The following is a 12,607-nucleotide window of genomic DNA, read 5'->3' on the forward strand; positions in this document are numbered from 1 at the left end:
TAGTGTTTTGTAATTTATGTTTCCCTCAACTCTATTTTAGTTGTATGATATTCTATTATGTAACATATATTCAGATAAAAATAATGATATAGGCAACCAATGTGGCTTTCTTCTTGTTATTGTCATTGCACAAGTTATATGATGAGCTTTTGCATATGAATTAATATTTTTTTAAAAAAAAAAACCCTGTTATTCCATCTTTTTCCTCCTACTAAAAATATGGAGCACCGAAAACGTCTAGAGAGCAAAAAGCGATTTAGAAAGCAGAGTTCTATGGAAGTGTTCAGAGAGGTTAGACATGGGCCTCGTTTTGGCAATGAGTTTCTTGAGTCTTTCAATGATAGCAGAAGCAGGACAACTTGTCATCTTAAGTCTCCCAAGGTTCGTCATGTATTTGATTATTTTGTGGTCATAGACATTGAGGCTACCTGCTATAAGGACAAAATTCTCACCCTCAAGAGATAATTGAGTTTCCATCGGTCAAAGTGAGTAGTGTCACTGGCGAAATAGAATCATGTTTCCGGACATATATAAGGCCTACCCATAATCAAATTATGACTGATTTCTACAAGGACCTGACTAGTATACAACAAAATCAGGTGGACAATGGAGTTACATTGGAAGAGGCTCTACTCATGCATGATAAATGGCTTGAAATCAATAGGATAAAGAACTCCAACTTTGCTGTTGTCACGTGGTTTAATTGTGTAACACCCCATAGTACTCCGGTTGTTAACATTAGGATATTATAACGTACACAACGAATGTTTTATTGAATAATTAAAGAAGCGTCTTGTAAAAATACGAATAAACTTTTTCCAAAATATTTTCTGAAAACATTTCTAAAAACATTCACATAAGATATTGTGAAAGCGTAATTCTAAAACATACATCTACTAATTAATCCCATTAGCCAGTATTAGTGGCCATTGACTAACCGGAGATGACAACAAGTGTCATTCCTGCCAAAGTCTCACGAACAGCATAACGTCTGTTTTACGGATAACCGGGAGATAAGAATCTCACTCCATAATACAATCATGATAGACATAGTTTATAATAGACAGCTCACAAGTCCCACACGGACTGTGATCCCCTCAATGGGTCAATACATACATATTGGCTCCGTGCATATATTAATAATGTCTATGTGTCCTCATCACATGCATCTAACATAACTCATAATAAATACATCCATAATCCAGAAGCTCAAATAATAATAAATCCTGAGCATTATTACATACAACAATATGGTCTAAAAGTAATCTAGCTAGACATGCCAAAACACTATGCATGCCATATAGCAAAATAACAGCGTAACATAAACAACAACATCAATCCTCTAATCTGTAGCTGGGCCCTTGCCTTAGAATGCTCACAGCTACCATGGGTACCTGAAATAATGTCCCCCAAAAGAGGTGAGATAACAACATCTCAGTAAGCTCAAGGTTCTTAGAGGTTCCTCTAATCCCCTGATCCCACTTCCAGGTACCACATGCCTAGTGAGATATAAAGCATATATAACAAACATACAACATAAATATAGCATCATACTCCATCCTCTAGTTAACAATTTCAAGGGCTCTCCCCAAGAATAGCTAACTGACATGTCCCACATGCCTAGTGTGACTCCCACGGTCAAGCCATAGGCAGTAAACACAAGCTGTAGTATGAGATAACTCCTAGGGTCAAGCCATAGGCAGCCTACATACATATTCACTGGCCAGGAACCTCATAATATACATCATCAGTGCATCATCAAAACATCAAGAATCATATAATATCTATATGAATGTGAATGAATGCACATATACCACATATCACATACTTTCATACAATTCAACCATAACGTCCACCATCATGGTGGGGCCACAAGAGAGAGGAGCAACCAAAACTAGGAGTTTACCTCAAGGAGCTTAGCACAAGCCCATACTCCAATATAATACGTATGCTCCAAATCAATCCTCAAGTGCAAGGTTCTCTAGGCACACCTGAAGTAGGAACCATTCACATCATCAATTACATATTAATTAATCAAGTCATATTCAAGACTTAATCATTTAATGATTCCCCTTTTTATACTTCTATGCCAATAATATGCCTATTACAAGTCTAGACCATTTATTACTTAATTACATATTTTTTGTGCATTATGAAGTGTTCACTTGTTACACAATCAACCATATAGTTTAAGCACCATACATAATCTTAGAATTACACTCTAGGACCACTAAGGTAACTTAGATTAATTTCAACACTTCCAAGTCATCACATTCCTTCATTGCCAAATTATATCTTAGGTAAACCCTAGGTTAGATTTTCCATTTGCAAGTTGATTCAAACTTTGACCCCAAATTGAACCTTAATTCATCCTTCAACATAATTTTTCACCAAAAACCCTAATGATTCCCTACATGGCCGAACCTATAGGGTGTGAATCCTTATGATTTCCTTTTATTACATGGTCATCTGTCCATAACTAGTCTTAAACTTAGGTTGTCAACTAACTCCATAATTAGGTTTAATTAGTAAACCGTAATTATCTTTGATCAGAAACCCTAGGTTACTTTAATTTTAGGGTTTTTATATTATTAGGTCACTTATGCATTCACACATATCCACATTAGGTCTTAGTTCATTAAGTTCACTAATTACCTAGTTAGTGCTTCTAAACCCTAATTAGGTCCATTTTTAGGGTTTTATAATTAATTAGTCCATTATGCATGGTCCACCTCGCTTAAACCTTAGATTAGTATCCTAATTAGGTCTTGAACCAATTTGTAACATCCTAACCCTAATATGTCCTCACTTGGCCGAATAGTGTAAGGGTGAAAGCTAAGGTTTTTTACTTGTTAATTCCACCATTTCTTTAGCTATTGAAGTCCTATACTTAATTAGTCCACTAATCCATTATTCCATTAATTTTTAAACATAAAATCCTAATCATACTCCAAGGGGAATATTTCATTAAGTGGTATTATTAGGGTTCAAATCCATTCCTTAATCAAAATTAGTGTTCTTAAGATTAAATGTTGCATTTTTAACCTTTTCCTTGGTCCCACTTATGATTATCCACACTTTAGAACATCAATAACCAATTTTTATTAATTTAAAACATTGTCCCCATGATGAACACATGTTGGCCGAATTGTGCATGTGGGTAGGGGAGGATTTTGGTCACCATTTTCCCAAGTAACCATGCTTACTTCTTCAAGTTAGCTCCAATGCTTCAAGCTTTCACTTTCCTCGAACAAAGATACATCTTTTCCACAAAGAACATACACTAGAACTCAAGGGAATAAGCACCAAATGAGTGTTCTTCCAAGATAACTCAAAACACCATCACCATGGCTTGAATGTAAGAACCTGCACCGTTAATTAAGGAATTTAATTAAATAATTATGAGATTAATGAGATAATTTCATAATTGACCCTAATAATTATGAGAAGGCTTGAATAATTATAGAAAGTGGTTAATAAAGCGGAAAGTCGCTTTTTTGACGAAAAGTGCAGATACCGGTTCTGCTCCACGGTATAAGTGCGTACCGATGAAGTATCCCGAAAAATTATAATAAGTGCATGAATGTTCCTAGAATAATATATAGGACTGTGATTTCAAGTTTCAAGTTAAAATAATGAGAACTGGTGCCAGAACTGATATTGGCTATGTAAAAGCGCGTACCGGAAAGGTGCTGCGAAAAATAATATAAAAATATGATAAATCCTAGAAAAATGGCTAGGTTCAAAATCTAAAATTTGTGATTAAAATGCTAAGCGTAACTATTATTGTTAATACTGTGTGATTATTTTAAGTGAGCCTATAATAGGCTTGGCTCTAAACCCTAGGCCATAAATTTTGGCTGCTACGTGAGGGTCTTGTGTGCTGATTGCTTCAGCCATTTCCTCTCTTCTTTGTTACTTGGAGCTTGCACCATATCCAACCAAGGAACCACCTTTCTACCTTGTTTCTTCACCTAAACACCTTGTGTAAGTGAAGGATATCATTGGGGCTGAGTTGAGGACCTTGCTCTGAGTTTTTGGCCACTGGTTTGGTGGAGTTTGGGGCTATTATTCTGAGTTTGGGAGAGTGGAGCTTTGTTCTCTTCATTTTGAGCTTCAAGGAGCCACCTTTGAGTGTAAAGGTCCAACCTTGTAGTGCATTTTCGTGGGCATTTGTTTTCAGAACCTTGGTGTGTAGTTGGAGACCTCTTTGCTGTCTCATTTTCGGAGTTGTGAGCCTTAGAGGTATACCATGATTATAGCTTTGTGTTTTTTATGTTTTAAGCTTGTTCAATCGGTTAAAAAGTAAAACTTGGATCATTTAAGTAAAGGAATGTGTTTCTGAGTTCATAACATGATAATGAATATCTGTTTAGGGAGTTTTTGCACTCTCAATCGCTTTTGAATGCTTTAAATTGGACTTATGCAGAAGAATGCTCGAGTTTCTGCATTATGTCTGATAAGTATTCGAATACTTTTCGTGTAGTATTCGAATATTTATCCCTTGGTAGTCGAATACTCCTTGCAGGAGTATTGGAATACTTTTCTGGGAAGAAAAGTATTCGGATACCTTTGAAGAAGTATTCGAATACTGGATAGTATTCGAATACAGTGGGTTTTAGTATTCGGATACTGTGGTATTCAGATACTGAAGGGGAGAGTATTCAGATACTTTGTGGTATTCGAATACTTAAGTGAAAGTAATCGAATACTTTCTGGAGAGCTGAAGTATTCGAATAGTGTTCGTGGAGTATTCGAATACCTCCTGCATAAACAGCATGAAATAAGTTAAAATGAGTAAGAAAGCCTTAATCACTTAATGTAATCTTGAGCAAAGATTATTGATGATTAATTATTGAATAAACAGATTGTGATTGTGCTGTTTGTGGGCCTTGAGCTTGTGTGAACTCTTGGCTTGGATAGTTAGCTTGCAAGGTAAGCTTTCGTGTCCTCGGTTTAGCCATTGTTGGTTCTACCATGTCCCATAGAGGGATGGTTATATGCATGATGTGTTTTCATGCTTTGATAATTGAAATGCTATTGAGCTGTTAAGTGCAAATGCCTATGATATGTATGTGGTGTTCGCCTAGATGGGATGTGATCCTGTGGGCAGGTACGACATGGGCGCGTACTGTGTGGGTAATAGACGTATTCTTGCATTTCTCTGGCCAATAGATTATTTATAACACACATGACATGATTATCTGCTGCATTGCACTACTCTTGGAACTAATATTGTATATTGCTTTTAGAACTTATATTGCACATGTAAGTGAGCTTGGGGTGGAAGGTCCTTGAGGATCCCTTGCCTTACTGAGATTTCTGTTTAGAGATCTCACCCCACGTTTGGGGCGCTTATTTCAGGTAACTTGGGGGCTGATGCCTCTGGTGGCAGGAGGCCGGAGCTTAGTTGATTATATATGTTATATGCTGACATGACTGGATATTGGATGTTGTTTATGATTATTGTCCTTTTAGGATTATTGAGTTGAGACTCTTATTGGGCTTTGTTGCCTTATTTGGTGAGCATGGGGGTTGTCCATGCCACGTTGACTTTACCTTGTTGTTTTAGATTCGCTTTGTATAATGTATCAGGATATTGTCCGATCTACGTGTTGTATGTAAGAACCCGCACCGTTAATTAAGGAAGTTAATTAATTAATTATGTGAAATTAGGAAATAATTCCCTAATTGACCCTAATAATTATTATGAGGCTTAAATAATTATAGTAAGTGGGTAATAATGCTGAAAGTCGCTTTTCTGACGAAAAGTGCAGATACCGGTTCTGCTACTCGGTATAAATGCGTACCGATGAAGTATCCCAAAAAATTATAATAAGTGCATGAAGATTCCTAGAATATTATGTAGGACTTGTAAAACAAGTTTCAAGTCAAAATAATGAGAACTGATGCCAGAACTGATACTGGCTATGGAAAAGCGCGTATCGGAAAGGTGCTGGGAAAAATAAAATAAAAATATGAAAAATCTTAGAAAAATAATTAGGTTCAGATTCCAAAGTTTGGGATTAAAATACTAAGCGTAGCTATTAATGCTAATACTGTGTGATTAGGGCTTAAATGGACTATAAATATGCATGTTTGACCCAAAACCCTAGGCATCTCAGTTTCTACACGTAGAGGAGAGGCTGACCATCTTCTCTTGGCACTGTTCCATTGCTCCCTCATCCATTTGTGAGCATTGTGACCTCTTTTGCTTCATTTCTCTTCACCAAACACCTTGTGTAAGTGAGAGGGATCATTGGGAGTGTGCAAAGAGCAACATTTCTGAGTGTGGGGACTGTGTGAAGTCAATTTAGAGGGCTGAGTTCCTTTACTTGGGTGGTGGAAGCCATGGTCACGGCATTTTGAGGTCCAAGAAACCATCTTTGTAGAGAAAGAACCCTCATTGGTGTAGCATTTTCGTGTCCTTGTGTGTGCTGGACTTGGGAGTTGTATTGTGAGCTCCAAGAGCACCTTGGGTTGCTGTTTTAAGCCTTGGGGTAAGTTGTGAACCTTGATCATGAGTTTTAGTTGATTTAAAGGTTGAGTCTTAGCATGTTAATGTGTTAAATGGTTTAACCAACCTGAACATGAACCTAAAAATGTATAAATATGCATGCTTTAACATTGGAATGGGTTAAAAACCCAACCTTTGGAGTGATATCTCACGAAATGCAGAAACTGCATTTTTTCGTGAAATATCCAGATATGGTATCCGGATATGATATCCGGATATTGGTATCCGAATATGGGGCCTTCTGATATCCGAATGTGGATATCCGGATATGCATATCCGGATATGATATCCGGATATGTCCCCGACAAATATCCAGATATTCTGAATTTTCGTGAATAGTGAAGGTACTATTCATACAGAACTGAATTATGGGTTTGTGGACCCTATGTTGATGAAGTTGAACTTCTGTAATAATTAGTGTAAGTCAGAATCAAGGGATTAAGGACTTGTGGCTTTGTGAGAAGCCTAAAGACGTAAAACGTTAAGGAAATGCGATGTCTTTAAATCGTATGCTTGTTGTTCCTGAATATTGATAATATTGTTGGTCCAAACAGATTGTGATCTTGCTGTCTGTGGACTCTGAGCTATTGTGGACTCTTGGCATTGGATAGTAAGCTTGCAAGGTAAGCTTTTGTGTTCTCGGTTTAGCCACTGTTGGTTACACCATGTCCCATGGGGGGATGATTTATATGCATGATGTGTTTTCATGTACTGTTTTATTGAAATTCTATTGAGCTGTTAAGTGCAAATGCTTTATGATATGTATGTCGTGTGATGCCTAAACAGGAGGCCATGAGGTGGTCCTGTGGGCGGGTACAGTATGGGCTGATATTGGGTGGGTAATAGACGTATTCCTGCACTTCTCTGATCAGTAGAATAGTATAAACACACATGACATGATTATCTGCTGCATTGCACTGTTTTAGAACTTATACTGTTAAACTGCCTTTGGAACTTATATTGCACATGTAAGTGAGTTTGGGGTGGAAGATCCTTGAGGACCCCTTGCCTTACTGAAATTTCTGTTTAGAGATCTCACCCCACGTTTGGGGCAGATATTTCAGGTTCAGGTAATGTGGGGGCTAAGACCTCTAGCGGCAGGAGGCCGGAGCTTAGTTGATTGTTATATGTTGTATGCTGACATGACTGGATATTGGATGTTGTTTATGTTTACTGTACTCTTCATGTTTTATCAGTTGAGACCATGTGGGCTGTGTTGCCTTATTTGAGTGAGCATGGGGATTGTCCATGCCACATTGACTTGACTTTATGCTTTTAGTTTCGTGTTGTAATTAATAATGTATCAGAATATTGTCCGGACTACGTGTTGTAGTTCCGTGGCTTAGATACTCACATTTATATATCTAAAGAGGTATTTCAGTTAGATGTCTTTTGCAATTTACACACAGGCGATGTTTTTATGAAAATGCTTAAGTAATCAATTTGACTAAGTATAATAACGTCATAATTGAAAAGAAAAAAATATTCTGCATCTTTAAATTAAGCGTGGCTTAATACGATGACATGTTAACAAACCGGGTTAACACGGGGTGTTACATTGTAGATCCGTGACTTAGATACTTACTTATTTATATTATGAGGTTATTCAGTTAGATTGCTGTTTATTTGCAATTACATACAGACAATGTTTTGAAAGAGAACTAAGTAAGCAACTTGGTTAATATTAATGACGTCATAATTGAAAAGAAAAAGTTACTCCGCAATTTTAATTAAGCGTAGCTTAATTCGATGACATGAGAACAAATCGAGTATACACGGGGTGTTACATTGAACATACTAAAAAATCGCTGCTGTATGGAGGGCTATTTACCACGAAAATTTGGTTTTCAAGAACAAAAATGGTATGTTCTTGAAGAGGAGGATGAGGGGAACAAGTTTTGTGAAGGGTGTTTGGTGATTTGATGGAGTTTTGGAGGTGGAAATCTAAAGAGAAGGAGAAGGAAATTTGAAATTTAAAATGTTAGAGAGAGAGAGAGAGAGAGAGAGAGAATGAGGCACAACAATGGCTGAATGGGAGGGTGTCCTAGTCATTCTAGGGTTTGGACCAAGTCACTTAAGTGACTTTCTGTCATTTAGTGACACCCAGTGTGATTTTTATCTGTACTGTTATCAATTTTCCACCCGAAAACTCCCAAGACTCTAACTTTAAGTAATTAATATTAATTTTGTCTAATTATCATGTTCATAACTTACAAATTTGATTAATAGATCCCAAATCCTTTTACTGCTGTTTAATTGCACTGTAGCCTTCATCGGTGTTCTTAACTGTACCCGGATTTCATAAACTTCTTAACTTTAACATTATTGGTCTAATTTTGACTTGTTAGGCATATATTGGTCTTTCTTTCCATTTTCTCATCTTTTTCCCGTTCCGGGATTCTACCGGCTGCTTCTACAGTAGTACAAAATACCCGGCAGAAGTGACTTTTCTAAAATACCCCAATATGGGTATCAAACTTCAGCAAATCATATACTAACCTTATCTATGATAATCATATCATCAAAATAGCTTACTAACTCAAATTTGCTAAATTGGAGCTATTCTACTGACTATTACTGCGTTAGCAGTCAAAAATACAGATGAAAATCCACCCGTGTAAAATACCATCAATATGGATATCAAACTTCTTATAATTTCATCCTCGTTCCATTTATGACCCTAAGGTCTTCATAATAATCCTCTACTTTTGAAATTATAAAATTAGGTTATTAGAAATTGCGATTATGAGGTAATGCTTGAATCTGAGTGCAAATTCAAGAAGATACCAAAGCCTGCTTATTTCAATAGGTGGATCAACTTAAGGGTTCCTTTCCATGAGGTGTTTGGTGATATGAGGTGCAACCTAAAGAAGGCTGTTGGGATAGCTAGATTGGAATGGGAGGGTCGTGCTCATTCTGGAATTGATGATGCCAAAAACACTGCTCGATTGCTGGCAATCTGGCATTGATCATGCACAAGGGTTATAAGTTTTCCATTACCAATTCCTTGTCGTGGAAGCAGTCTGAAGAACAAGCAAGAGTTTTTCCTGAATGCAACTATAAATTATTTCACTGTGGGGTTATGACATATACCTATATAGTTCTATTCAATAGGATATTTTGAAATATATTATAAAGATTATGTTATCTATTATGATTTTTCCTGTATAAATTTGGTGTACTCTGATATTGAAATAAAAAAATGGTACGAGTCCCATATTGGTTGCCTATACAATTAATGTGGGTTTGATAAGGCCTTGGACACTTCCACCATTTGAGTTAGCTTTTGGTGTGGTGACTTCAAGATTCGTAACAATAGGTGCTTTCTTTGAGAGTTGAGGCCATAGAAAGGCTACTGCTGGGTGCTTATATGTTCTTTTAAGGACGTTCCCTTTACTTAGTCCATCAAGAAAGAATGCATTCGTTCTCTTGATATCAACCCAATCGCGCAAGTACACACTTCAAGTAATAAATGAGATTATTAATGCCCAGATTATTTTTTCCGTGAGGATAGGACTCTAAATAGTACCTTAAACTATTTTTACAAAGAATTATTAAGAAGAGAAAAGATAGCATTTGAACTATTTTGTCATTCGTTCCCTACTACCTTCAAAATTTTCCCTCAAAGATAGTAGGTTTAGTTTGACTCCAAACAACTCCTTGCGTCGTTATATACCAAATCCTTCTTTATGTGAGAAGGAACGACAAAATTCATTAGAGTTTTGATTGTATGGTCACAGAAATTATGAAAGAGAATAACTACAAGATAACAATATTTAAGAGACAACAAGATGGTTGGTTGAAAATAGTTTTTAACAGAAGGAACGAATCCACTGTTCCATTCTTAAATAGCTATACTCTCAACTCAAGACTTAACCCATCTGAATTTGTTCAGATCTTTTCACTGCCAACTTTGATTCTTCAGCTCATGGACTTTAATGGCTCACAAGTTTCCATATTTCTATGGTTCCCTTGACTCCAACAGTTACTAAGTTCAAAACCTTCATTGAACGATGTGGTTTCTTATTCCTAAGGCAACCAGTAATGTTGCTTTCACAACACTACCTTCCTCCTGTGATTAAGTTGTCTGAAATTTCTTCCTTATGGAAGTTTCTCTCTCAGTCTGAATTCAATTTCCATTGATACACAAAGAATAAACCCACTTAAATCACAAAAATTCAAAAGCTTCAGTGCAAAAGTTTGAGTATAGTTCTTTAAGAATTTCACAGCTTTTCCGTTCCACAAATAACTTAGCCTATGGTTATAACTATAAACATATTCCAAACTGAAGTCTCATAGACCCAAGATTGAGTTCAGAGATAACGACTGGAAGATAAGAGAAATAACAACATATATTAATAAGAAACAAGTTTAGATTACAAGGAAATAAAATGGAGAAGTATGATTACTGCTCGTAAAGAGTCTCAAATGGAAGATATAGAATGAGGGAAGGGTTGTTGTCATTAACTATTTAAACTATACAACTGCAAAATAGAATCTGAAACTATCCTAAGTGATCTCTTCTTAAGGAATTCGATGCTTTCTTCGTATTGGAACGTCCTATTTATAGGAAAGAATAGTGGATGGCAAAACTTGTAATTCCACTTGAGTTGTTTCTCGACTGCATGAGGAGGCGGTGTGAACAGTGCTATTTTGTGAAGCAAGTTACTGGATGGGACACTTATTGTTGAGATTTTCCTTTTCTTCTAAATTTCCCATGCTTGTTTTTCCTCTCACCCAATGGTAACTCTTTATTCTATGTTGTACACGTTTCTTCCTGCTTGATTGTTGTACCTCTTTCTACTTTTTGGAAGCTTCTTTTCAACGTTTCCTGCAGAGTGGTCAGAGAGGGTGAGTTAGTGAAGCAGATGTATTAATGAATCAATCTGTTCCCCTTTTCTTGTATTCTCTACTGATTACATCATAATCCGTTCCCTTCTGGTGCTTTTGCTCCTAAGTTCTAGAAATGTGTTTTTGGGGCAAAAATTGGGCACCAGATGAAGGAACATATGCAATTTACCATAAAAAATGGGCTTAGATGAGAACGAATTTTCATCCTATCAGCTACCTATAGGATGAATTAAGGTGTCATACCTCTTAAATGGATGTTGTACTGAATACTGATAGGTGAGTGCAGCCACTAAAAGGGAAAGAGCTACCATCGGGTCAGTGTCGATAGAGTGAAAGCCGCCATCGACGTCGGTCCTTAAAAAGGGTGACAATGTTACGAGTCCCACATTGGTTGCCCATCGTGACTAATCCAGATGCTTATCTGTGGATGGCAACAATTCAAGAAGAAATAAAAGCCTTACATAGAAACAAGACATGAGAACTTGTTACTCTTTCAGAAGATTGAAAAGCCATTTGTAACAAATGGGTCTATAAGATCAAAAGAGATGAAAGTGACGAGGTGGATCGATATCGTGCAAGACTGATGGTCAAAGGATATGCTCAAAAGGTCGTATTGATTTCAATGATATATTATCTCCAGTTGTCAGACTTATCATTATCAGAGTAGTTCTCGCTGTGTGCTTTATTTAGTTTACATCTTGAGCAGCTATATGTAAAAACTGCTTTTCTTCATGGAGAACTTGAAGAATAGATCTACATGCTCCAACTAGAAGTATTTGAAAAAAAAGGAAACAAAACTTTGGTTTGCAGGTTAACAAAATCTTTGTATGCTCTAAAACAGACTTCAAGATCCTGGTACAAGAGATTTGATTCCTTCATAGTTTACCTCAAATACAATAGACTTAGTTCATATCATTGTACATATTACAAGATGTTTGGTGATAATAATTACATCATTAGGCTATTGTACGTAGATGATGTGTTGGTGGTAAGCCCCAACAAAGATTGGATCCAAAAAATAAAGGCATAATTGGCTAGGGAGTTCGATATAAAGGACTTAGGACCAGCAAATAAGATTTTTGGGATGCAAATTCACCGAGATGTAAAAGATAGGAACATTTGGCTTTCACAAAAGAATTATCTGAAGAAAATCTTGCGACGCTTCAACATGCAATATCGTAAGCCAATTTCTATCCCACTTCCTATCAATTATAAATTATCATCAAGTATGAGTCCTAG

At 36.5% G+C, this 12,607-nt stretch overlaps 1 protein-coding gene across 1 annotated transcript; it reads left to right on the top strand.

Annotated features, from left to right (window-relative positions):
• The first annotated feature begins 219 nt into the window (after positions 1–219).
• Positions 220–9,486, top strand: LOC133316828 (uncharacterized). The gene is made up of 2 exons (XM_061518614.1): positions 220–381; positions 9,244–9,486. The coding sequence occupies exons 1-2, from the start codon at positions 220–222 to the stop codon at positions 9,484–9,486; spliced, it is 405 nt and encodes a 134-aa protein (XP_061374598.1).
• The last annotated feature ends 3,121 nt before the right edge of the window (positions 9,487–12,607 follow it).

Source organism: Gastrolobium bilobum, unplaced genomic scaffold (assembly GCF_033153095.1).
Source record: "Gastrolobium bilobum isolate Gb01-03AN ecotype WA unplaced genomic scaffold, APGP_CSIRO_Gbil_v1 utg3892, whole genome shotgun sequence".
Lineage (NCBI taxonomy): Eukaryota > Viridiplantae > Streptophyta > Magnoliopsida > Fabales > Fabaceae > Gastrolobium > Gastrolobium bilobum.

Coding starts and splice junctions, on each gene's coding strand:
- LOC133316828 (XM_061518614.1), top strand. CDS start 220: ATGGAGCACCGAAAACGTCTAGAGAGCAAAAAGCGATTTAGAAAGCAG. Junction 382..9,243: donor GTCATCTTAAGTCTCCCAAG/GTTCGTCATGTA, acceptor TTATAAAATTAG/GTTATTAGAAATTGCGATTA.